This window comes from Coregonus clupeaformis, chromosome 39 (genome assembly GCF_020615455.1).
Source record: "Coregonus clupeaformis isolate EN_2021a chromosome 39, ASM2061545v1, whole genome shotgun sequence".
Taxonomy (NCBI): Eukaryota; Metazoa; Chordata; class Actinopteri; order Salmoniformes; family Salmonidae; genus Coregonus; species Coregonus clupeaformis.
The window spans coordinates 2,662,925-2,690,465 of NC_059230.1; the positions used below are offsets into that span (position 1 = coordinate 2,662,925).

The 27,541-nt window shown below is 45.2% G+C and overlaps 1 protein-coding gene and 1 long non-coding RNA gene across 2 annotated transcripts in view; both read left to right on the forward strand.

The window, feature by feature from the left end:
- Positions 1 to 3,440: 3,440 nt before the first annotated feature.
- Positions 3,441 to 27,541, forward strand: part of LOC123482850 — a gene marked incomplete at its 5' end in the record, with an annotated part of 65,977 nt that continues 41,876 nt past the window's right edge. The window contains 3 exons of the mRNA XM_045211785.1: positions 3,441 to 3,678; positions 4,139 to 4,257; positions 8,743 to 8,755. Coding sequence (XP_045067720.1) covers positions 3,441 to 3,678; positions 4,139 to 4,257; positions 8,743 to 8,755 — 370 coding nt within the window. The remainder of the gene's footprint in view (positions 3,679 to 4,138; positions 4,258 to 8,742; positions 8,756 to 27,541) is intronic.
- On the forward strand, positions 10,438 to 25,450 carry LOC121554145. The gene is made up of 3 exons (XR_006657954.1): positions 10,438 to 10,482; positions 11,075 to 11,169; positions 24,291 to 25,450. It is a non-coding gene; the product is annotated as an uncharacterized LOC121554145 (long non-coding RNA).

The following is a 27,541-nucleotide window of genomic DNA, read 5'->3' on the forward strand; positions in this document are numbered from 1 at the left end:
GTCAAACTAGTTTTAAGTACAAGACTGATTATGCTTGTCATCCATTCAGGTTCCTGAAGAATATGGGATCGATTGGAACGGACCTCACTGCCTTCATCGAGGCACTGTGTCAGTCCCCGAGGTTCAGCTGGCCCGTGAGCTCTCAGATGAAGAGGTTGCAATTTTGCCAGCTCCAGGAGTTTCTGTTACTGATGCACTTAGACTATATGTAGAGACTGTGGAAGTGTTATCAAGAATCTTAGACTGATGTCCAACCCATGTTTTTATTTGTTGTGTTAGAACAAGCAAGGAAAAACTGAAAGTTTACTTTCCTTTTAAAAGAAAGGAAAAAAAGCTGTTTCTTTGAAGCTTCCTGTCTCATTATGGTCCACAGAATGACTAACATGAATGCTGTACTGTTAGCACTGAAGGTGCAGAACAGTTTGATTTTAGTAAATGGAAGAAAAAAAAGTCAACTACTGCACAGTGTGTTAATGTTTTCAAAGACACTGAACTTGTGTCAATTCATCTGAACTGTGTATGCATTGACATTAGAGCTGGGCAATATGGAGAAAATCAAATATCACATTTTTGACCTAACACCTTGATGTCGATATTGCAACGATATTGTAAGGTTGACAATTGGTGCATTCACAAAATATCTTCCACATTTAGATTTCGGATAAATAACTATCATATTGTGGATATAATGACTAAGTGGTAAAAGGCAAATAATAGAACAGCTAGAACAGTCTGGTAAGTTCAGAAAATGACATCACTTTACTGTAATGCAGCCTTTGAAACCAGGAAAAGACTAAACTTACCATGTAACGATATTACACTTCTTCAAAATCTAATGGTGCTTTTCCATTACATGGTACATCGCCTCGCCTCGCCTTTTTTGGTTTTCCATTACGAAAAAAAGTACCTGGTACCTGCTAACATATACTTTTTTTTAGCACCTGCTCAGTCGAGGTTCCAAGCGAGCTGAGGCGAGCCGAGAAGGTAACTTTTAGACATTTTGTCCTGCACCTCACACAGCGTCTCAACATTGGGGCTAGCAGGACCGAGTCTTCTCTTGATTTTTAGCCGTTGCAATGAAAGTTCTGTTTAACCGTGTAACTAAACCAACGTAGAGGTGAATAGCGCCACCCAGTGTATTGGAATGTGTTCAGTAGCTCTGCATCAATCCATTATCCGGAATTGATTTGTCTTGGCTTGATGCAGAGGGTAACCAATCAGGCGTTAGGTTCCGCCTACCAACTTTTGATGGGTCAGTTTGACAGTTTTAAGTAATTCAGGAAGCACTCCAACGCAGGACCATGAAATGTAAATGTAAATAGTGAAATTATTATATATGTATTTTACATAAAATGAATCGGTATTTGAATTAATTAATGACACATTTAATAACACATTTATGTATTTAATTCTAATTTTAATTAATTAATGACACATTTAAGTAATTATTTAATGGTGTATTTATTTATTTAATTGTGGCACTTTTAGTCCTCCATACATAACCAGCCATGAAATAATGCAATATATGTCAAAACAGATGTAAATATATGGGTCATGAAAGTGTTATGACCATATTATCACAGGTTATGACACATTATGTCAGCTGTTATGCCATACAGTATTATGACATGGTTATGACTTGTTATCAGTAGTTATCAGTTTTGAGCAGTTTAATTAAGTCAGAGTTAAATATATTGTTAACAAAAGACAAGAAAAACACATCAAAATAAATATGAATATAACATTATGAACAGCAGATACTTAGATTCTATGTATATATACACTACCGGTCAAAAGTTTCAGAACAAATCAAATCAAATCAAATTTTATTGTCCACATGTGCCGAATACAACAGGTGCAAACATTACAGTGAAATGCTTACTTACAGCCCTTAACCAACAGTGCATTTATTTTTTTATAAAAATGTAAAATAAAACAACAACTAAAAAGTGTTGAGAAAAGAGCAGAAGTAAAATAAAATAACAGTAGGGAGGCTATATATACAGGGGGGGTACCTGTGCAGAGTCAATGTGCGGGGGCACCGGCTAGTTGAGGTAGTTGAAGTAATATGTACATGTGGGTAGAGTTAAAGTGACTATGCATAAATAATTAACAGAGTAGCAGCAGCGTAAAAAGATGGGGTGGGGGTGGGGGGCAGTGCAAATAGTTTGGGTAGCCATGATTAGCTGTTCAGGAGTCTTATGGCTTGGGGGTAGAAGCTGTTGAGAAGTCTTTTGGACCTAGACTTGGCACTCAGGTAACACCTACTCATTCAAGGGTTTGTCTTTATTTTTACTATTTTCTACATTGTAGAATAATAGTGAAGACATCAAAACTATGAAATAACACATGGAATCGTGTAGTAACCAAAAAAGTGTTAAACAAATGAAAATATATTTTATATTTGAGATTCTTCAAATAGCCACCCTTTGCCTTGATGACAGCTTTGCACACTCTTGGCATTCTCTCAACCAGCTTCATGAGGTAGTGACCAGGAATGCATTTAAAATAACAGGTGTGTCTTCTTAAAATATAATTTTAAGGGGGGGGGGGGTTACAGAAGATAGCCCTATTTGGTAAAATGCCAAGTCCATATGATGGCAAGAACAGCTCAAATAAGCAAAGAGAAACGACAGTCCATCATTACTTTAAGACATGAAGGTCAGTCAATACGGAACATTTCAAGAACTTTGAAAGTTTCTTCAAGTGCAGTCGCAAAAACCATCAAGTGCTATGATGAAACTGGCTCTCATGAGAACAGCGACAAGAATGGAAAACCCAGAGTTAACTCTGCTGCAGAGGATAAGTTCATTAGATTTACCAGCCTCAGAAATTGCAGCCCAAATAAATGCTTCACAGAGTTCAAGTAACAGACATCTCAACATCAACTGTTCAGAGGGGACTGTGTGAATCAGGCCTTCGTGGTCGAATTTCTGCAAAGAAACCACTACTAAAGGACACCAATAATAAGAATAACAGACCTGATTAGGCCAAGAAACACGAGCAATGGACATTAGACTGGTGGAAATGTGTCCTTTGGTCTGGAGTCCAAATTGGAGATTTTGGGTTCCAACTGCCATGTCTTTGTGAGACGCAGTGTGGGTGAACGGATTATCTCTGCATATGTATTTCACACCGTAAAGCATGGAGGGGGAGTTGTTATGGTGTGGGGGTGCTTTGCAGGTGACACTGTCTGTAAGCAGCCAACAAGTGCTCAGCATATGTGGGAACTCCTTCAAGACTGTTGGAAAAGCATTCCAGGTGAAGCTGGTTGAGAGAATGCCAAGAGTGTGCAAAGCTTTCATCAAGGCAAAGGGTGGCTATTTGAAGATTCTCAAATATAAAATATACTTTAATTTGTAAACTTTTGTGTTTACTACATGATTCCTTATGTGTTATTTCATAGTTTTGATGTCTTCAATATTATTCTACAATCACTGTATGGGGATGGCAATGCTCACAATGCCATTGATGGGAACAGAGAATCAAACTATAAGCAAGGATCCTGCACCCACACTGAACTGGACACCAACCCCTGGTGGAGAGTGGACCTGCTGGATGAGACCAGAGTGACAGCTGTCACCATCACCAACAGAGGAGACTGCTGTCCTGAGAGGCTTGATGGTGCTGAGATCCATATCGGTAACTCACTGGAGAACAACGGCATCAACAACCCCAGGTGAGTAGTGAAATGGAATAAATAACATTGTACTGTAATTCTGATTGATTGTAAAGTTTATGTGATTCAATAAAAAACAGTTATTCATTAATTATGTTGAGATGTGTTGTCTTCCTGTAGTGAAGAGGCATTTTCACTATAGCAACGAACTGTACAATAATTATGTCCCTCGCTCTCTTCCACACCCCCTTCTCTCTATCCCTCTCTCTCCCCACCCCCTATCTCTCTCTCCCCCAACCCCCTCTCTAACTTTCTCCCCACCCACCCACCCCCCGCTCTCTCCCCTCACCCTCCCTCTCTCTGTCCCCCACCGCCCTATATCTCTCTCACCCCACCCTCCCTCTCTCTGTCCCCCCACTCCACATCCCGTTCTTCCCCCACCCCCCCTTCACCCCTTTCTCTCTCTCTTTGTTCCCCATTTCCCCTTTGTCCCCCATCCCACTTTCTTTGTCCCCCCACCCCCCTCTCTCTCCTCCCACCCTCCCCTCTCTCTCTCTCCCCCTCAGGAGGGTCGCTATGTTGTTGTGGTCATCCCTGGACAGAACAAGATTCTCACTCTGTGTGAGGTGGAAGTATTTGCCACTGAAGGTACTTCTTTCCCAGTACATGTATTTATTCTGTCAGTGAAGGTATAATGAATAATAACTTTTAATGACCAGATTTTTTTCCCTGTCTGACTTCATTTAGTGGAGATCTTTTATTTTTTAATACCCAATGCATATTTCTTATATTGAATGTTTTTTTTGTGACTCAGTGGGAAACATTTTCACAATGCAAATTAGTACAAATCTGTGTAAAAAATACTGTAAAACTCATTATAATCTGGCAGTGTGACATTTTGTTCTTCAACAATGTGCGTTATTAAAATAACACTATTTATGCATTGGTCTGCTTACTAAACTATAGTAAAACAATCACCTTTTTGTACAGAGCATTGTTAAAGAAATATGTCAAATTAAATCATACTGATCATACTGAAAAATAAAATAAAGACTTCTGTTTTCAAAGATGTAGCCTACGATGCAATACGATGCAATACTTGTGATCATTTTAAGGAGAACAAAAACGACTTAGCCTACATTTGAACACATGTAGGCTAAGCAGATTTGTAGGCTTTGCTATTTGGCATATTTCTAGTTAAGTAACATAGTTTTGTTGTTGGGTTACTTGAAGAGAACTAGGACCTATCACTCGAAGCCCACCTCTTCAAATGCATTGTTGGAAAGTGTACACCCAAAATGAGTATAACATCCTAGCATATAAACCATACTTGATTTTCAAAAATTCACATACTATAAAACGTAATATTTTCGCATACTGAGAATGCCTCATGCGCGATTGCGTTGTTTCACACTATTTGTTGATTTCAGTAGCACAATCAGCTGTCAAAGCCAAAATGAGTACGACATCCGGGCATCTAGGGGCGGTTTCCTGGACACAGATTAAGCCTAATCCTAGACTAAAAAGCACTTTTAATTGAGATTCTTTATTGAGTTTGCTTTGTAGTCCAGGACTAGGCTTAATCTGTGTCCTGGAAACCACCCCCAAAAGTATACTTGATTTTCGAAATGTTGCATACTATTGAACTTTCTTTTTCGCATTCTCAAATGGCATACTATTTAGGATGCAAGTAATGGTATTCAGACACAGCCAGTAATTGAAGTACAATAAAATAAATTAAAAATGCGAAAATAAATGAATAATATTCATTTTCTCAAAGTCTTCAAAGAAAACTAACAAATGGGACAATTGTTATTTTCATGCTACAAACACATTACTCCCATTCACTGTTTATGATTGATGATCACACATTTTTATGCTTAGGCTACTTGATAATAAGCATTTTAATTTATAGACCCTCCGCTTGTAGTACAGTGTAATCTTAGCAAAATATTTTTTCTGGATTTTTAAATAAATCTTACAAATGAGAATGTTTTTATTTTAATATTACAAATGGCAAACAAACAAAACAATGTATGACATTTCTAAGGTTTCTTTAATATACACTTTAAGTGAAAGTGAAAGTGTCCATATCCTCCATTTTTTATAAATGACACTGTTACAAATAATTAATTTGTGCAGATAAACAGCCAAACCCTTTGGTATCGTCAGCTTTTCATACACTGCTTGAGAGACTACACTCCACTGTCGACTACAAAAAGTTGAAGAATTAAGGTAGGCCTAAAAACACTAAACTCTATTTCAAGGCCATTTCTGTATTATTATGTAACAACCTGTCAATACAATCCTGTTGCTTGGGTGATTATTGGTTATAGTTTGGATATCAATTTAATAAATAAAGTAACACCTGTGACTCAGATTCACAATAGGTAATTATTTAGAGTACATTCATTCATCTGAATCTATTTTACTTCATTGCACAGGCTAGTTCACAGAAAGACATAGAGGAAAGTGAGGAGGTCTTCACTGCGCTGTTGCGCTCCATTGACAGAAGCCAGTCTGATGTCGTCGGTGAGATCCAGGAGAAACAGAGAGCTGTGGAGAAACAAGCTGATTGGCCCATCATGGAGCTGGAACAGGAAATAGCAGAGAGCGGAACAAACAACGGTATGCTTCTCTCTGTGGTCTATTTGAATGTGGTCGACAACAGATTTAGGGTTTTATTTATTTAATCTTTATTTAACTTGGCAAGTCAGTTAAGAACAAGTTCTTATTTACAATGAGGGCCTACCCCGGCCAAACCCGGACGATGCTGGGCCAATTGTGCGCTGCCCTATGGGACTCCCAATCACGGCCGGTTGTAATACAGCCTGGAATTGAAGCCTAGCACTGAGATGCCTTAGACCGCTGCGCCACTCGGGAACACAGGGTTATGGCTAGGCTTAGGGTTGAGACGGGATGTGGACATGAAGCTAGTGTTATGGCTAGGTTTAGGGTTCGGGTTGTGGTTGAGACTACAATGTAAAAATAGAAAGTCTCAAAACACCATGATTGTGTAGTGAAACCATAAAGTAGTGCACCTAAGCTGAGATCTGGTGTTTGGAGGGTGTTTTAATGTAAAATCAATGTAGGTGTTTTAATAGACAGAATGTGTTTAAAAACAGAAATGAAGTACTCTGAAGCACCCAAAGTGGTTTTCAACCTGACTATTGGTACTTTTTATTTACACTTTAAATCAAGAATTGACTTCGTTTCAGTATGGCACACACTTGAGCACACACTGTGCCTTTAAGAGATATTTATCGTGCACTGAGGATCATAGCTAGAAGGGATGTAGCTTTTGTCAAATGAACGTCAAAAGTTGAAATGTTTAGCATTTTAGCTAACCCTAATCCTTTTCCTAACCTTAACCTAATTCTCATAACCTGCTTTGTTATTTATCAAAACCTGCTGCATAAATTCTCCTAACTTGCCACGAAAAGTCAAATCTCACGTTAATTTGGCAAAAGCTGGATCCCTTCTAGCCATGACCAGAGAAGCGCGTGATGACTTCTAAGTGAAAGTGAAAGTAAAAGTGTAGCTCCCGATTTCTTGAGACTACTCAACTGTCGACTGCAAAATGTTGAAGAATTAAGGTAGGCCTAAAACACCAAACTCCATTTCAAGGCAATTTCTGCATTATTATGTAACATCGTGTTAATACAATCATGTTGCTTGGGTGATTACTCGTTATAGTTTTGATATCAATAGAATGTAAATAAATTAAAATGTAACGTATTAAATCCCAAAAAATGTTTAGGGAATTGAACATTTAACTCACAAATGGGACATGTTGTATTTTAATCTTACAAATAGCCAGTGTTCTCGAGTCCGACTCCAGTCCCGATTTTCATGATTTGAGAGTGGGCTTGGACTGAAGCATTGGTGACTCAGACTTGGACTCGCTTTCTCGACCATTGTTGACTCGGACTCGCCTTTTCGTGACTTGTATTTGCGCTTGGACTGGATAGGCTACTGTGATAAGCATAATATTAGCAGGACTTGGTGCGCGCATCACAGCAGCGAGGGTTTTGTTATCTAGCAATGGGAAGCGCCACACCCTGCACACGCAGAAAACAATTCAATGTATCAGGGGTGCTGAAGTTCCTCCAGAACCCTTCGCGCAGCTATGATTTGTCAAAGTCGCGTTAATTCAAATCTGGTATCAGGAACAAAAGAGGTCAACACGACTTCTAAGGTATACTAGTTATTTTAATTAATGCAAAAACCTTCAATGGTAAATATGATGTTTCGTATATACGGGCTCTCTGAGATGTCTCGCAGAACACCCCAGACAACTAACACATTGTTCCAGAAACAATACCCAAATACTCTGACAGAGGGAATTTCCCACTTCTCTGCTGGCCAATTAGAGTAGAGGCTTGACCGTGGTTTAAACTTTCTCAGCCAATCCGTTAGTTCAGGGGTTGGTCTCATCTCTTCGGCGCCATTTGTTACACACTTCAGCCAGGCACAAGATTATCATAACAACCTATCATAGTGAGAAGAGCCAGCTCCCTTAGACATCATTCCTATGTCAAAGGAAGGTTCACAGATCACAAATAACTATTATAGTCTAGCATTTGAAGACACAATCCTTATCTTATTTTAACCCCTAAAATTGCTCTTCACATCAATCACAGCCTTGCCAGGTGTCACAGCCTACATTAGCCCAGTCAAGACTGCATTCTTTCTAAGTTAGTCATCCCATCAATTTAGGAGAATAATAAATCCCCAATAGATTCTATAAGGAAATAAATGATGAAGTGCAACGCTAGAGAGATGAGAGTTGCAGGCTCATGTCTATCAGAGCAGAGAGAAGGAGAGAGAAGTGCTACTCACTCACAGCCATGGCCACACATTGGTCTCAAACATAGGTTACAATGTTACGCAAACTATAAACCCGGGCCGACCCAACCCGAATCAACTCTTAGAATAGAAGGCCCGTGCTGGGAGGGGGGAGGGGCTTTGATCGAATTTTAACATTGCAAAAAGTGACAAATATTGTTCATGCCATAAGAGGTACTAGATCTGAGACAAAATCCCCATGTCATTGCCTACTCAGTGCTCGCGGCCGTCGCCGAGGCTCATTTAATGTGAGCGGGTCAAAGATGCAATCTGAGGGCTACCGATCTCGTCTTTGAGCAGTCCCAGACGTCCCGATATATTCAAACAGGTTTGATTTTATCCGCACAAAATCTGCAATGCTCTTGTAGTGTGAGATGTGCAATGACAGGTTTTGAGAACGGTGATCAGCAATAGCCAATGAGAGCTCGCCAGAGAAGAAACCAGTGAGATGATGATGTTTCGCATCATCCAGAATGTGTAGACTAGAGCAGGAGCGATGATTACTACTAGTATGCGTTCGTACTTGCCTTTAACCAAAGCCAAAGTGTCAAATTGTTACAGCTCTGAAGTTCACAACCAATGTTATTCACTTCAAAATGTTGGCTAGATATTTCAACTCTGTATGGCAAGCGTGAATGTCTGACTGAACGTTTATTAGGCGGCTTTGAGCCACAACTCGTAGCTAAATTAAATCTAATCACATCATTGTTTTCGCGAGACAGCGTGGTATCGACAATACTCACGAACAAGTGAAGAATCTTGAAGTGTGTGACCCCCGTCTGTGCCAATACGTTGGCAACACAAAAAAACGATAGGAAAGACCGTTGTTTATTGTGAGAGGCTCAGAGATGTTAGGATTTTGAAAGTCGTGTGTCCACCCGGGTTTAGTAAAATATACAAAAAAGTGACCGTGTCCGAATACCCATTGTAGCGTACTACTACATACAGTATTTAAACGGCATACTATGTACTCATACTACGTACTCAGTGTGGCTGTATGGTTGAGCGGGTACAATTCCATTTTACTACCCCTCCGGATTATAATTTGTCTAAAGCATTGAAGAAGTAAAGGTGGAATTCCACAAAAAAATATTTTCCATAGGGAATTATCATCAATCAATATTTAGGCTATAAACCATTTGCATTTCTAAACCATTGGTTGTATGAAAAACACAGTTTGTGTGTTTTGATGTGGCAATGAAAGCCGAAAAAGTGTTTTCACAACACTCTTAACAGAAACCTTCGATATTTTTTCTCTTTTATATGTGTTTTGTTTGTTTGCCAGTTGTAATATTAAAATACCAAATATCTCAACAAGTATTTAGCAAAAAATTACATTGTTAATTTTTTTCCCTCCACATTTGATCTTATTTAAAAAAAAGCATAAAATAATGAATACATTCAATTTTCATTTATTTACATTCTATTGATATCCAAACTATAACAAGTCAGATTTGGACTTACCTGAATTGTCTGAGAAACTTTTTCTATGGCAAGGTCAGTGCTATCTGGGATCCTTGGGACTTCCCTAACCTAAATCCCTACCCTACCTTAACCATTTTAAATGTCAGCTTCAATGGGGGGTAGGGAGGTCCCAAGCATCCCGGATAGCACATACCTTTGTGACAATGCAGTCTGTATGTCTGTCTGTCTGCTTGTCTGTCTCATTTTTACATTTTAGTCATTTAGCAGACGCTCTTATCCAGAGCAACTTACAGTTAGTGAATACATGTTTATTTATTATTATTATTTATTTATTTTTATACTCGTCCCCCGTGGGAATCGAACCCACAACCCTGGCATTGCAAACGCCATGCTCTATCAACTGAGCTACATCCCTGCCGGCCATTCCCTCCCCTACCCTGGACGACGCTGGGCCAATTGTGCACCGCCCATGAGTCTCCCGGTCGCGGCCGGCTGCGACAGAGCCTGGATTCGAACCAGGATCTCTAGTGGCACAGTTAGCACTGCGATGCAGTGCCTTAGACCACTGCGCCATTCTCAGTGCCTGTGAGGTTAGAAAAGTACCTCACCACATCTCCCTCTTTCTTTCCCTCCCTCACTCAATCTCCCCATTTCTCTTCTGTTACTTTTTCTTTAAAAACACACAAACAATTTATTTGAAAGAGCTATTTAAAAATGTTTCCAGTTGGAAAACGATAGTCCTTAATGTACAGACACATAGAGTTTGACATTTGTGCCATGTAATGTGGAGACCTGCCTATTGTCCTGCCTACTGAAATGTTCCTGTTGGTAAATTACGTGATAGATGAGGTGCTTTGATTTGATTTGCTTAGGATGCTTTGAAGAATTCACTTTATTTCAGTATCCCCACACTTAAGACCACACTGCACACAGATGGTATATAATCGATTATATCTCCAACTTACAATGTCGGTTAGAAAAAAAAGTGACATATCAGATTGATACATACTGTATATGCACTACTCCTTATTGTTTTTTTGGGGGGGTTAAAGTGAAACATGGCCTTTAAGAAATATTTATATTACACTGAGGGAGAAGAGCTGATGACTTCTAAGTGAAAGTGAAAGTTCCAGATCCCCATTTCTTGTATGTGACACTGTTACAAATAATTCATTTGTGCAGATAAAAAGCCAGACCCTTTTTGGTATCTTCAGCTTTCCATACACTGGGTGAGAGACTACACTCGACTGTTGACTGCAAAAAGCTGAAGAATTAAGGTAGGCCTAAAAACAAAAAACGTTTTATACAATACAATACAAAACACCCATACCATCACATACCATCGACAACATACAGACAAACATCAACCCTGGCCAAAACCTCACCCCTGGCCAAAACATCACGCCTGGCCAAAACATCACGCCTGGCCAGACCCACCTTCTCACACTCCCATCTCCAGTGTCGCATCACTCTCCACCACATGGCCTCAAACTGCACCATTTTGTTTCTCTCCGTCGCCCATGCTCTTTCAACATTTAGATAATAAAGCATTTGGCCTTTCCATTGTGTTATTGATGCAGGATTGGTTGATTTCCTGTTTTTAAGTATATGTTTTTTCAAGATGATTGACGAAAAAAGTATCGTCCAACCCATTGGGTAATCTCACTGCACCCTCATATGCCATGTCTTCAAATATGCAGACAGACGGGTTAAAAGTAAATGTTACACTTTGTAATACTTCTAATAATGTAAATCAATGAAAATGTAATGTATTCAATCTAAAAATAAGATACAATCTGGAATTTTTGTTTGCAAAATACTTTTTATGGAATTGAAAATTAAACTCACAAATGGGACATTTTGTATTTTAATCTTACAAATAGCCAGTGTTGTCAAGTCCGTCTCCAGTCCCGATTTTCATGACTTGTGACTCGACTTGGACTCAAGCATTGGTGACTCGGACTTGGACTCGCTTTCTCGACCATTGGTGACTCGGACTCGCCTTCTCGTGACTTGTATTTGGGCGTGGACTGGATAGGCTACTATGATAAGCAGAATATTAGCAGCACTAGGTGTGCATCACAGCAGCAAGGGTTCTGTTATGAAGCAATGGGAAGCGCCAAACCCTGCACACGCAGAAAACAATGATTGTGGGGAGACAGGCAGGCAGGCTCTGCTCCGGATCCTTCTCCGATCATAGGCTACACATCGCACAAGCGACTCTCTTGCTTCTCCGTAACCACCAGTCACCAGCCTACTATTTAGCTTTGCCTGGTTAAGAAACACAAACCGCTTTACGAAATTGAAAACAATACTAGTATTAGGTTTAAAAGTAAAACAACACTCTAGCTTCTCTCTCTCTCCCCTTAAGTATAGAAAAGTTGATTATTTTTGTTCTACCCTCCTCCCACTTTCCCCCCTGCATCCCATTGCCACACACTGGGGACAGCCATCAATTCAATGTCATTTCAACGTTGATTCAACCAGTGTGTGCCCAGTGGGCAGGTTCTGACAATTCTCCCTTTAGTTTCCACTCTGCAATAAAAACCTACACAAATATCAGTAGGCAGTAGCTGAGAGCCTGACTTACCATGCATGTATGTAGTAAATAAATAGTGAAACACAGGTATTGACTAGAAATTGTGAGGTAGTGATAAATAGTAAATGAGTTGGGGTATTTCATGAGGGAGTGGCGGTATACTGCCATCTGGTGGAAACTTAAAACGATTGGTGACTCGGACTTCAGCCATAGGGACTCGTGACTCGGCATGGGACTCAAGTACAGGGGACTTGGGACTCGACTCGGACACAAGGTTTAGTGACTTGACTACAACACTGCAAATAGCAAACAAACAAAACACGTATAAAGCAGACATTTTTTTCTTTAATTTTCACTGTCAATCATGAACAAAATCATATAACATGAACGTTAGTGAAATTTACAAAAAAGTGTCTGTGTCCGAATACCCATTCTAGCGTACTACATATTTAAACTGCATACTATTTAGCACATACCTTTTAGTAAGAAGTATGCAGTATGCCATGGCTGCAATGCAGTAGAGGCTCCTGACTAGCTGAGTAGGTGGGGCAGGGCCAAGTGTGTCACGATTCAGACAGACGACAAGAGGACCACAATTGCGTCACACCAGAAAGTTTATTTAAACTTAAGGGGAAAGGGATGTAGGGAGTGAGTGAAGGCTCCAGGGGTTATCCCGTCCGATGTGCTGGGTCTGTGCCTCCCCCAGTGGCAGCGATGCGTCCGATGACGCCGGTGGTTGGTGGTCCAGAAGTCCTGGGGGGAGGAAACACAGACACAACGGGCGGATGAAAACAGGCAGAAGTACAGTTCAAGGGAAATCCAAATACGTTGTAGCAAGGCAGAAGGCTGGTCAGAGTTACCGGGGTCGAAGAGTAGTCAGGAGTCGTAATGGCAGAAAGCAGGTCTGGTTTTCCTGGGGCAGAAGAGTATCCAGGAATCAGGCAGGTCCGGGGTCACAAAACAGGGGTGAGCCAGAAGCGCGAGCACACAGGTTCCGGGTGTGAGCTTTGCAGACGATCTGACAAAGGAGAGCTGAAAGACAGGGCTATAAATACTGGGAGAGGTTAGTGGGTAATGCAGCGCAGCTGGCAGAGTAATTAGAGCCGAGCAGAGCAGGGACAGGTGGAGCTAGTTAGGCTGAGTAGAGAGAGAGTGGTGAGCAGAGTGGAAACAACTTAAGGTGGTAACCCAGTGGAGTGAGAGGGCTCATGACAGAACCCCCCCCCCAAGGGACGGCCCCAGAAGTCCCAAGAGCAACACCACGCCGGGCGGGAGGAGGGAGCCGGAGGAGGGCTAGGAACTCCTCCGAACGGTCCGAGCGAACGTCCTCATCCTCGGAGGAAGCCGGAGGGCCGTGGTCGGGAGATGGGACAGGTCCCGAGACAGGATCAGGCACAGGACAGGAAGCCGAGCGGGCAGGACGGTTAGGGATCCCTCTGGGGCGGCCCCTACGGATTGCAGGTTGATCAGGATGCCGTTGGTGGAAAGCGGTGATGAGAGTCCTATCCACAATCCGACTAGCTGGCACCCAGGTCCTTTCCTCAGGTCCATAGCCCTCCCAGTCAATGAGGTACTGGAGACCCCTACCCTTCCGTCTGGACCGAAGCAGGCGGCGGACGGTGTAAACCAGACCACCATCGACGAGCCGTGGAGGAGGAGGACAAGGCGCAGCAGGGACCAGCGGACTCTCATGGACCGGGCTTAATCTTAGACACATGGAAAGTGGGGTGCACCCTCAGGGAATTAGGCAGTTGGAGCCGGACAGCAGTTGGGCTAATCACTCTTATGATAGGGAATGGGCCAATGAACCGAGGTGCCAGCTTCTGCGACTCCACCCTGAGTGGCAGGTTCTTCGATGACAACCACACCCTTTGACCAACATGGTAGGTGGGAGCAGGAATTCTCCGACCGGTTGGCCCCGGTAGTGTAGCTGGCAACGGATCTGAGGAGTGTGGCTCTAGCTTTGTTAAACACCTCTCTGAGACCATGGTAGCATTCTGGGACATTGGAGAGGTCAGGAGCGGAGTTAGTAGGTACTGGCCGAGGGGGTAGTGCGGCAGCAAGCAGGCAGGTTCGGTGGCAGTCCTCTCCCCACTCCCCACTCCCTGATCACCCCGGTCACCCAGTCGAGCTGAGGGTTGTGCCGGCGGAGCCATGGGTAACCCAGGATGAGGGGTTGGCCTGGAGAGGGGAGCAGGTGAAACTGGATAGTTTCTTGATGGTTTCCGGACAGACCCATCGAGACCGGGGCCGTGACATGAGTGACCGATCCGAGAAGTGTCCGTCCAGTGCCCGGGCAGGAATAGGAGGTGTCAAACGGAGGTTCTCCAGTCCCAGTTGGCGTGCCAGCTTGATGTCCATTATGTTGGCTTCGGCGCCAGAATCCACCAGAGCAGCCAGGGTGTGAGTTGAGTCAGAGAGGCGGAGGTGAACTTGCAGCAGGGGTTTGCGGTCGGAGGACTGGATGGTCATTGAACTCAACCGGACTCCCCCTATGCCCGGTGAGCTTCGGCCCTTTAAAGGGCAGGTTACCACACGATGTCCGTCACCTCCACAATAGAGGCAGAGGTTTGAGGTGAAGCGTCGCTGGCGCTCTGCAGGAGTGAGAGAGGCTCGCCCAATCTCCATAGGCTCAGACTGATCAAGCTGACCTGGGTGAGTGGCAGTAGATGACAGGAACCCAGTCGGATCTCTCCGAATGCCGGTAGTAGGTGGACCTTGGCGCCCCCTCTCACGACGACGGGTCTGTATCCTTCTGTCGATCCTGACAGTCAGTGCGATGGCTTCATCAAGAGTGGAAGGCAGTTCCTGGGAGACCAACTCGTCCTTGATATAGTCAGCCAAACTATGGAAGAACGCGTCCACCAACGATGGTGTGTTCCAAGAACTTCGTCTAGCCAGGGTTCGGAAGTCGATGGAATGGTCTGCGACTGTACGTCTGCCTTGTCGAATACTGAACAGTTCACGAGACGCCTCTGCGGTTGGTGAATCCAGGTCAAACACCTTCAGCATCTCCTCAGCAAACAGGTCGAAGGTTGCACATGCGGGGGTTTGACGTTCGAACTCTGCTGTTCCCCAGAGTCGAGCTCGGCCCGTCAGGTGAGTGATGGCATACCCAACCTTAGCCCCTCCGTGGCGAAGGTCCTTGGCTGCAAGGAGAACTGAAGTCGGCAGCTAGTCAGGAATGGCCGGACCTGGGTAGAATCGCCGTTGAACCGCTCGGGGTTTCCAATCTTGGGTTCCCGGAGCAGCGGCTGCAATGACCGGGGCAGGTAACTCGGGGGCAGGGCTGGTGGGCAGACTGGCTGGGGTCAGGTTGGTGAGGAGTTGAATGATCATGGCGAGTTGTTGTTGCTGCTGCTGGGACTGCTGCTGGTGCTGCTGGAACTGCTGATGCTGTTGGTAGCCGGCCTGAAGCAGAGAGGTGATGTCGCCGCTCATGCGGCCTAGCTCTCTCTCAGTGTGTTCCAGGCGTAGCATGGCGGTGGGTTGCTCAGGTTCTTCGGTTTCCATGTCGGGGGAAGTGTGCGCTGAGTCCATAATGGTCAGATCGTACTGTCACGATTCAGACAGACGACAAGAGGACCACAATTGCGTCACACCAGAAAGTTTATTTAAACTTAAGGGGAAAGGGATGTAGGGAGTGAGTGAAGGCTCCAGGGGTTATCCCGTCCGATGTGCTGGGTCTGTGCCTCCCCCCAGTGGCAGCGATGCGTCCGATGACGCCGGTGGTTGGTGGTCCAGAAGTCCTGGGGGAGGAAACACAGACACAACGGGGCGGATGAAAACAGGCAGAAGTACAGTTCAAGGGAAATCCAAATACGTTGTAGCAAGGCAGAAGGCTGGTCAGAGTTACCGGGGTCGAAGAGTAGTCAGGAGTCGTAATGGCAGAAAGCAGGTCTGGTTTTCCTGGGGCAGAAGAGTATCCAGGAATCAGGCAGGTCCGGGGTCACAAAACAGGGGTGAGCCAGAAGCGCGAGCACACAGGTTCCGGGTGTGAGCTTTGCAGACGATCTGACAAAGGAGAGCTGAAAGACAGGGCTATAAATACTGGGAGAGGTTAGTGGGTAATGCAGCGCAGCTGGCAGAGTAATTAGAGCCGAGCAGAGCAGGGACAGGTGGAGCTAGTTAGGCTGAGTAGAGAGAGAGTGGTGAGCAGAGTGGAAACAACTTAAGGTGGTAACCCAGTGGAGTGAGAGGGCTCATGACAAAGTGATTTTTTTCTCATTCAACAGACATGCATTGCAGGCTGACAATAGCTAATTAACAATTCCATGAACCTCTCTAAACTCTGAATAGAATAGAAATGGAGTTATAGGTCTACTGGTCTACTGGCAGACTATCACGTTCGACCTATAGCGTATCCCATGTAGCCCATCTATCGTATTTAAAAAGGACTTAAGACAAAACCAGATAATTTGGTTCCATTTCAACATATTTATTAGTGAAACCAAAGTGCTGTAACATACACTGGAACACTTAAAAAACACATCCTAGATCTGAATGAATGAAATCTTTACATAGTTGAATGTGCTGACAACAAAATCACACAAAAATTATCAATGGAAATCAAATTTATCAACCCATGGAGGTCTGGATTTGGAGTCACCCTCAAAATTAAAGTGGAAAACCACACTACAGGCTGATCCAACTTTGATGTAATGTCCTTAAAACAAGTCAAAATAAGGCTCAGTAGTGTGTGTGGCCTCCACGTGCCTGTATGACCTCCCTACAATGCCTGGGCATGCTCCTGAAGAGGTGGCGGATGGTCTCCTGAGGGATCTCCTCCCAGATCTGGACTAAAGCATCCGCCAACTCCTGGACAGTCTGTGGTGCAACGTGGCGTTGGTGGATGGAGCGAGACATGATGTCCCAGATGTGCTCAATTGGATTCAGGTCTGGGGAACGGGCGGGCCAGTCCATAGCATCAATGCCTTCCTCTTGCAGGAACTGCTGACACACTCCAGCCACATGAGGTCTAGCATTGTCTTGCATTAGGAGGAACCCAGGGCCAACCGCTCCAGCATATGGTCTCACAAAGGGTCTGAGGATCTCATCTCGGTACCTAATGGCAGTCAGGCTACCTCTGGCGAGCACATGGAGGGCTGTGCGGCCCCCCAAAGAAATGCCACCCCACACCATGACTGACCCACCGCCAAACCGGTCATGCTGGAGGATGTTGCAGGCAGCAGAACGTTCTCCACGGCGTCTCCAGACTCTGTCACGTCTGTCACATGTGCTCAGTGTCAACCTGCTTTCATCTGTGAAGAGCACAGGGCGCCAGTGGCGAATTTGCCAATCTTGGTGTTCTCTGGCAAATGCCAAACGTCCTGCACGGTGTTGGGCTGTAAGCACAACCCCCACCTGTGGACGTCGGGCCCTCATACCACCCTCATGGAGTCTGTTTCTGACCGTTTGAGCAGACACATGCACATTTGTGGCCTGCTGGAGGTCATTTTGCAGGGCTCTGGCAGTGCTCCTCCTGCTTCTCCTTGTACAAAGGCGGAGGTAGCGGTCCTGCTGCTGGGTTGTTGCCTTCCCTACGGCCTCCTCCACGTCTCCTGATGTACTGGCCTGTCTCCTGGTAGCGCCTCCATGCTCTGGACACTACGCTGACAGACACAGCAAACCTTCTTGCCACAGCTCGCATTGATGTGCCATCCTGGATGAGCTGCACTTCCTGAGCCACTTGTGTGGGTTGTAGACTCCATCTCATGCTACCACTAGAGTGAAAGCTACAGCCTGTCAACTATGCCTCTGCCTATCCCTGTTCTCTCCTCTCTGCACAGGCTACACAAACGCACCACACCGCGTGGCTGCTGCCTCTCTAACCTGGTGGTCCCTGCACGCACCACCCACGTGGAGTTCCAGGTCGCAGGCAGCCTCTGGAACTGCCGTTCTGCTGCCAACAAAGCTGACTTCATCCCAGCCTATGCCAACCTCCAGTCCCTCGACTTCCTGGCGCTGACGGAAACATGGATCACCACTGAAAACACTGCTACTCCTACTGCTCTCTCCTCGTCTGACCATGTGTTCTCGCATACCCCGAGAGCATCTGGTCAGAGGGGTGGTGGTACAGGAATCCTCATCTCTCCCAAGTGGACATTCTCAATTTTTCCCCTAACCCATCTGTCTATCTCCTCATTTGAATTCCATGCTGTCACAGTCACTAGCCCATTTAAGCTTAATATCCTTGTCATCTATCGCCCTCCAGGTTCCCTTGGAGAGTTCATCAATGAGCTTGACGCCTTGATAAGTTCCTTCCCTGAGGATGGCTCACCCCTCACAGTTTTGGGGGATTTCAACCTCCCTATGTCCACATTTGACTCATTTCTCTCTGCCTCCTTCTTTCCACTCCTCTCCTCTTTTGACCTCACCCTCTCACCGTCCCCCCTACTCACAAGGCAGGCAATACGCTTGACCTCATCTTCACTAGATGCTGCTCCTCTACTAATCTCACTGCAACTCCCCTCCATGTCTCCGACCACTACTTTGTTTCCTTTTCTCTCTCACTCTCCTCCCACACTACTCACTCTGCCCCTACACAGATGGTAATGCGCCGCCGCAACCTTCGCTCTCTCTCTCCCACTACTCTCTCCTCTTCCATCCTATCATCTCTTCCCTCTGCTCAATCCTTCTCCCTCCAATCTCCTGATTCTGCCTCCTCAACCCTCCTCTCCTCCCTTTCTGCATCCTTTGACTCTCTGTGTCCCCTATCCTCCCGGCCGGCTCGGTCCTCCCCCTCCAGCTCCGTGGCTTGATGACTCATTGCAAGCTCACAGAACAGAGCTCCGGGCAGCGGAGCGGAAATGGAAGAAAACTAAACTCCCTGCCGACCTGGCATCTTTTCACTCCCTCCTCTCTACATTTTCTTCATCTGTTTCTGCTGCTAAGGCCACCTTCTACCACTCTAAATTCCAAGCATCTGCCTCTAACCCTAGGAAGCTCTTTTGCCACATTTTTCTCCCTCCTGAATCCCCCCCCTCCTCTCTCTCTGTGGATGACTTCGTCAACCACTTTGAAAAGAAGGTTGACGACATCCGATCCTCGTTTGTTAAGTCTAATGACACTGCTGGTCCTGCTCACACTGCCCTACCCTATGCTTTGACTTCTTTCTCCCCTCTCTCTCCAGATAAAATCCTGCGACTTGTGACTGCAGGCCGCCCAACAACCTGCCCGCTTGACCCCATCCCCTCCTCCCTTCTCCAGACCATCTCCGGTGACCTTCTCCCCTACCTCACCTCGCTGATCAACTCATCCTTGACCGCTGGCCATGTCCCTTCCGTCTTCAAGAGAGCGAGAGTTGCTCCCCTTCTCAAAAACCAACACTCGACCCCACTGATGTCAACAACTACAGACCAGTATCCCTTCTTTCTTTTCTTTCCAAAACTATTGAGCGTGCCGTCTTTAGCCAACTCTCTTGCTATCTCTCTCAGAATGACCTTCTTGATCCAAACCAATCAGGTTTCAGGACTGGTCATTCAACTGAGACTGCTCTTCTCTGTGTCACGGAGACTCTCCACACTGCTAAAGCTAACTCTCTCTCCTCTGCTCTTGTCCTTCTAGACCTGTCTGCTGCCTTTGATACTGTGAACCATCAGATCCTCCTCTCCACCCTCTCCGAGCTGGGCATCTCCGGCGCGGCTCACTCCTGGATTGCGTCCTACCTGACCGGTCGCTCCTACCAAGTGGCGTGGCGGGAAGCTGTCTCCGCACCACGTGCTCTCACCACTGGTGTCCCCCAGGGCTCGGTTCTAGGCCCTCTCCTTTTCTCCCTATACACCAAGTCACTTGGCTCTGTCATATCCTCACATGGCCTTTCCTATCATTGCTACGCTGACGATACACAACTAATCTTCTCCTTTCCCCCTTCTGATAACCAGGTGGCGAATCGCATCTCTGCATGTCTGGCAGACATATCAGTATGGATGACGGATCACCACCTCAAGCTGAACCCTGGCAAGACGGAGCTGCTCTTCCTCCCGGGAAGGACTGCCCGTTCCATGATCTCGCCATCACGGTTGACAACTCCGCTGTGTCCTCCTCCCAGAGTGCAAAGAGCCTAGGCGTGACCCTGGACAACACCCTGTCGTTCTCCGCCAACATCAAGGCGGTGACCCGCTCCTGCAGGTTCATGCTCTACAACATTCGGAGAGTGCGACCCTGCCTTACACAGGAAGCGGCGCAGGTCCTGGTCCAGGCACTTGTCATCTCCCGTCTGGACTACTGCAACTCGCTGTTGGCTGGCCTCCCTGCCTGTGCCATTAAACCCCTACAACTCATCCAGAATGCCGCAGCCCGTCTGGTGTTCAACCTTCCCAAGTTCTCTCACGTCACCCCCCTCCTCCGCACACTCCACTGGCTTCCAGTTGAAGCTCGCATCCGCTACAAGACCATGGTGCTTGCCTATGGAGCAGTGAGGGGAACGGCACCTCTGTACCTTCAGGCTCTGATCAGTCCCTACACCCAAACGAGGGCATTGCGTTCATCCACCTCTGGCCTGCTGGCTCCCTTCCTCTGCGGAAGCATAGCTCCCGCTCAGCCCAGTCAAAACTGTTCGCTGCTCTGGCACCCCAATGGTGGAACAAGCTCCCTCACGGCGCCAGGACAGCGGAGTCACTCACCACCTTCCGGAGACATTTGAAACCCCCACCTCTTTAAGGAATACCTGGGATAGGATAAAGTATTCCTTCTAACCCCCCCCCAAATTGTAAAGTGGTTATCCCACTGGCTATAGGGTGAACGCACCAATTTGTGAGTCGCTCTGGCTAAGAGCGTCTGCTAAATGACGTTAATGTGCCCTTGAGCAAGGCACTTAACCCTAATTGCTCCTGTAAGTCGCTCTGGATAAGAGCGTCTGCTAAATGACTAAAATGTAATGTAAATGTAAAGCACCACCAGCATTCAAAAGTGACCAAAACATCAGCCAGGAAGCATAGGAACTGAGAAGTGGTCTGTGGTCACCACCTGCAGAACCACTTCTTTATTGGGGGTGTCTTGCTAATTGCCTATAATTTCCACCTGTTGTCTATTCCATTTGCACAACAGCATGTGACATGTATTGTCAATCAGTGTTGCTTCCTAAGTGGACAGTTTGATTTCACAGAAGTGTGATTGACTTGGAGTTACATTGTGTTGTTTAAGTGTTTCCTTTATTTTTTTGAGCAGTGTATATACATTAAATCAAATAGCCTAGTACACGCACCAAAACTTTTCAAATGTAGGCTATTGCACAGAAAAACGTGGATAGTCGGGTGCATCACAAATTCAGAACTGATGGACAGCAACATAATAAACTAAACCACTGATCATTGGGAACGAGATCAGAATGACTGCTAAGGCTTGATCCATACATTAAATAAGTAGCCTAGCCTACAAAACTAAAACAATCCATATGTTCAAATGAAAAGGCCTGATTAACATGACATCAATAACGTAGACACATCCAGAGTCCCGGGTGCCGACAGATTCAGAAATCAAAAGATGGTTTAGTATTTAGTTTAAAACCTCTGACGAAGGTTAATAGAACAAGAAACACTTTTCAATGAGAAAACAGAAATCCACTTTAAACAATAAAATAAAGACTTCTGTTTTCAAAGATGTAGCCTACTATCATTTCATGATCATTTTAAGGAGAGCAAAAACTACTTAGCCTACATTTGAACACAACCGCAGAAGCTTCGCTATTCAGCATCTTTCCAATTAAGTAGCCTAGTTTGGTTGTTTGCTACTTGAAGAGAACTAGGGCCTATCACTCGCAGCCCACCTCTTAAAATGCATTGTGGAAAAGTGTGCATCGAATTCAACTAGATGAAGAGCCGAAATGAGTATAACATCCTGGCATTTAAACCATACTTGATTTTCAAAAATGCACATACTATAAAACATTATATTTTCCCATGCTGAGAATGTGTCATGCGCGATTGCGTTGTTTCCTGCTCTTCTTCTTCTTCTTCTTCTTCTTCTTTTGTATCATGGTGTTCGCACATTTTGTTTGTGCATGACGCCACCTACTGTGCGGTAGTGTGTGTTCAATCATGTTACATATGTAATACAAAATTAAAAAGCATGTACAATTGCAGCACCAACCAACCCTATGCCTATATACCACTATTGTTTATTCTTTTTAAAATCTCAAAATATCTTATAACTCTTCTGCAGTAATCTAGTACACCCAGGTACTTCTCTGCAGCTACCACCTAGACTCATTAAAAACCCACTGCCCCATTCCACTACTTTAACCCGATCTGCTCCTGCACCATGCCAACCGCCTGGGAGGACGGGACACCAACCCTCAACACACCCTGTAACTCTTCTGAAGTCAAATCTCGTACCCCCAAATACTTCTCTGCAGCTCCCACCACAACATATATTTTCTGTGATTTACATTCCATTTCTGCGGTACAGTTGATAACCATTGCTATGAACGCTAAGAAGCCAACCTTACTGAAGCATAAATCACTTGTTGGCTTATCCCTCTGTGCTGGGACAAATCTAGTACTCACTGGAATCCTCTCAGGATCCCTCACCCTTGACCCTTCTTCCTCTACAAAAGCTCTAACAGGATAACTGATATATTCTAACATGAGTATGTCAGGTAGAGACTCTGAGTCAAAACTCAAAAGGACTGACAGTGACTCCTCTGTTTCACCACGCTCACCACCGGGTCTGCGTCACACCAAACGGCGGGCGTCACAAACACCAGGAATCTTCAACTTAAATTGCTCCACCTCCAAACTTAACTCTACCCCAGAAATCACTCCTTTCAATAGTGTCCTGTTCCTTAGAGCAAAGCAAAAAACTGATCTTGACCCAAGATGCGTGACACAGAGCACCTGCTCCCTCTGGTCAGAAGAAACACAAACAAATATCACAAGCCCACTATGGGTTACCTTCACTGATTCAACTGCACCCAACTCCTTTCTTTATAATGTCCAACGATGCCAAGTCCGGGTTCCAAGCTCTTCACCACACCTTCCACCTAACTTAACTTGCCCTCATTCACTTCCATTTCCCCTCCAGAACTTGGTCTGGTGCACGGCTCACTCTGTTTGCACTTGACACCAATCTTCTTCAACACCCCATCTCCATTTTTATCACCATCTTCCTCAGATTCAAATCCAACCTCTGCTTTCCTCATGCTCTTCATCCTCCTCTTCCTCTTGAGAGTCTCTATTGAGCTTGCGTTTTAGTCCAGGACTAGGCTTAATCTGTGTCCTGGAAACCGCCCCCAAAAGTATACTCCATTTTCGAAATGTCTCATACTATTAAACCTTTTTTTCTTGCATACTTAAACAGACTACTATTTAGGATGCAAGTATGGGTATTCGGACAGGGGCAGTAATCGAAGTACAATTCAAAAATAAGATAACATGAAAAAAATAGAATAATATACATTTTCTAAAAGACTTCAAATTAAACTAACAAATGGGACAATTGTTATTTTAATGCTACAAACACATTACTCCCATTCACTGTTTATGATTGATGATCTCACATTTTTATGCTTAGGCTACTTGATAATAAGCGTTTGAATTTATAAACCCCCACTTGCAGTGCAGTGTATGAAGATTTGGGTAAAATGTAAAATCAAGTGACATATCAATTACTTTTCTATTACTTTTAAATCTCACGTTATACAGTATATTTCAAACAAATGATGTTGCCATATGTAGCATTTTGAAAACGTATCAGGTAGTATCTAAATGTATTCTCAGTCTAGTAGCTTTACATTTACAATTTAAAACTATTTTAGATTTAGAAAAATAACACAGGCTACTTATATGGCATCAATAAAAAGGTTTCCCAAGCCCTGATGAATATTTAAACATCCTCTTTTCTCTTTTTCTTGTCACCTAGGAGACGGGAGTTAAAGAAACAACAGTGACCAAACACCACCATGGAAAATGACACGGCCGATGATCTCCTGTATCCTGACGATTACGATTACCGCCCTGACGATGACCATTACCGCCCTGAATCAGAGGATATTGCAGTGGCAGTGCTTCTTCTCCTTGGTATTTTCCCAATCCTCCCTGCCCTTGGTTGGATTATCTGGTCCTTCTATCGTAAGCGCTGGGACAAAAAACAGGTCTCATTCTCTTTCGTGTCCCTCCTCCTCGCTGACACTCTGCAGCTGATTGCTTCACCTTTCCTTCTGGAAACGGTGCTAACCGGGGTTCCCTGTTGGCATGCTAGTTGGTGGTGCATTACAGTATACGTACTGTTCTCAGTGACAAGATTCAACGGTCTGTTCTTTCACCTGCTGGTTGCTCTGAACAAGATCATCTCTCTGAGACATCCACAAGTTGTCAGTCCACAAGTTGTCAGTCCACAAGTTGTCAGTCCACAAGTTGTCAGTCCAGTGGTTACATTTTTTTTAGCGATATGGTCTCTGTGGTACTCTACATTTTTTTTGCAGTTTTGGCACATGTGTTTGATATTCGCTATGATATTTTCTATGGTGTTAATATTATATTTGGATTGGTTGCTTTGGGCACAGCTGTTGCAGCATGTGTGAAAGCTCTCAAACCCTTCCCAACATTGAACCCCACCAAAGATAAATGTCAGAGTTTGAAGGTATTAGCAGTGGCCATGTTTACTTTAGTGATACTCTATGTTCCCGAGTTCCTCTACTGGATAATATATTACCACAAACCTGCTTTGACTGAGGGGTTTATTTATGTTGTCCACTACCTGCCGTGCCTGAGAACCATAACTGACTCTGTCCTGTGTTGGTTTGTCTGCATGGACAGGGAGCATCCTAGTGGGCAAATCTCAACTCAGAGGTCCTTGGATCTCGCATTAGATTTTTCAGAAATGGAGCATGTAGTGGGACCTCCAATACAGGAGGGTGATGTGATATGAGGAATCAAGAAAAGATACATTGAGATAAAGCCCAGTACCGAGGGCTATTTGAGGGCTAATAATCATATGAAGGAGTGGAGGGTGGTGGGAGGAGCTATAGGAGGACGGGCTCATTGTAATGGCTGGGATGGTATTAATGGAACAGAGTCAAGCATGTGGTTTCCATATGTTTGATGTGTTTGGTACCATTCCATTAATTCCATTCCGGCCATTACAATGAGCCTGTCCTCCAGCCTCCACTGATATGAAGTAATAAAAACTTCTCACACCAGTAGAGACAGCTGAAGAGTGATTTGTAGGGTGAGTTTGGGAGGGATAAGGGGGAGATTTGGAGAATTGGAAATGGATGATACCTGTGTAAAATACGTTAAAAAAAACTGTAAATATTGAAATTAAATAAAAACTCACTGTTATAGTTTTTTGTTGTTGTTGCTCTAAGGCCAGGATTAAATCCGACTGCAGGTTGTCGACAATGCAGCTTCGGAAGGCAATTTCTGATTGAGTCGGCATATGCAGCGGTTACCGTGAATGAGATCTCCGTGAACGCGCAGTCGGATTTAATCCCGGCCTAACACTTGTATTTTCTCACTTGCACTGGGCTTTGCTGATAGCTGCTTTATTGAATACATTTTTACTTGCAATGACTGTAATATGTGGTTGTCTTACCCACCTTAGTTGAACGCACTGACTATAAGTCACTCTGGATCAGAGCGTCTGCTAAATGAACAAAATGTAAATATATATGTAGAGACTAGTTGGAACTAAATAGCAGATGTACTTGTTTGTGATCCTCCTTGGAAGGCTAATGACTTGTCGCTTTGTATCAAAAACAGCTATCCTATTCACACTTTGGAAAATGGTGATGTTGCTCTTCAGTTAGTTTTTTAAATATTGTAAACACATTCTAATTGTCACGAATTCCGCTGAGGCTGCTCCTCCTCCTTGTTTGGGCAGGCTTCGGCGTTCGTCGTCCCCGGAGTACTAGCTGCTACCGTTTGATGTTATCTATGTTTGTTTGGTTTTGTCTGATTAGTGCACCTGTTCCATATCACGTATTGATTATGTCACCTATAAGTTTCCTTTGGTTTTGTTTGTAGTTGTGTGTTGTTGTCCGCCTGTCCGTTGGTGATGTGTATTTGCTCTCGTGTATTTAGTGTATTGACGCACTGTATGCGTAATCTCTTGTAATTTGTGTATTTACGCACAGTATGCGTAATCGCTCGCCTCCGTTGTGTTGAGGCCCGTTATTTTGTATTGTCGTGTTTTGACAAGTAAAGTCTGTTGGACTAAGCTTCTGTGTCCTGCGCCTGACTCCAACACCACATCCACATCAGCCCTTGACAGAACAACACACCATACTATGGAGTCAGCAGGAGCAGCGGCGGTGACCGAGTCGCTGGAGGATCGGGTCAGCTGCCAGGACGCCATGATCCAGCAACTCGGCTCCGCCATGCAGGAGGTAATGAACACCCTGCGCCGATGGGAAAGGGGAGGCGTGCCCACACCTCCTCCTACATTACCACCACCATCGGCCAGCCCCACCAGACCAGCTCCGGAATCCAGTGGGATTCGGCTCTCGCTCCCGAGGGCGTATGATGGCACCGCAGCCGGGTGTCAGGGGTTCCTCCTTCAGGTGGAACTCTACCTGGCCACCATACACCCGGCGCCCTCGGGATACGAGAGCGTTTCCGCCCTCATCTCCTGTCTCTCCGGCAAGGCGTTGGAGTGGGCCAACGCCGAATGGAGGGGAATAGACGCCGCCACCATCAGCTACGCGGAGTTCTCCCGCCGCTTCAGGGCAGTTTTCGATCACCCTCCTGAGGGTAAAGCGGCGGGGGAGCGTCTGTTCCACCTCCGACAGGGGAAGAGGAGCGCACAGGAGTTCGCCCTGGATTTCCGGACTCTAGCGGCGGATGCGGGGTGGAATGAGAGGGCCCTCATCGATCACTATCGGTGTAGCCTGCGTGAGGACGTTCGTCGAGAGCTGGCCTGCAGGGACACCAATCTGTCCTTCGACCAGCTAGTGGACATGTCCATCCGACTGGATACCCTGCTGGCCACCCGCGGACATCCCGAGATGGGGCCGTCCATTCCATCCCCCAGCACCTCCGAGCCGAGCCCAATGGGGCTCGGTGGTGCTGGCGCTAGAGAAAGAAGGAGAGAGAACCCGAGGGGGGCCGTCCCCTGCACCAGCTGTGGCCGTGGACACACTGCGGCTAGGTGCTGGGGAGGGTCTCCAAGGA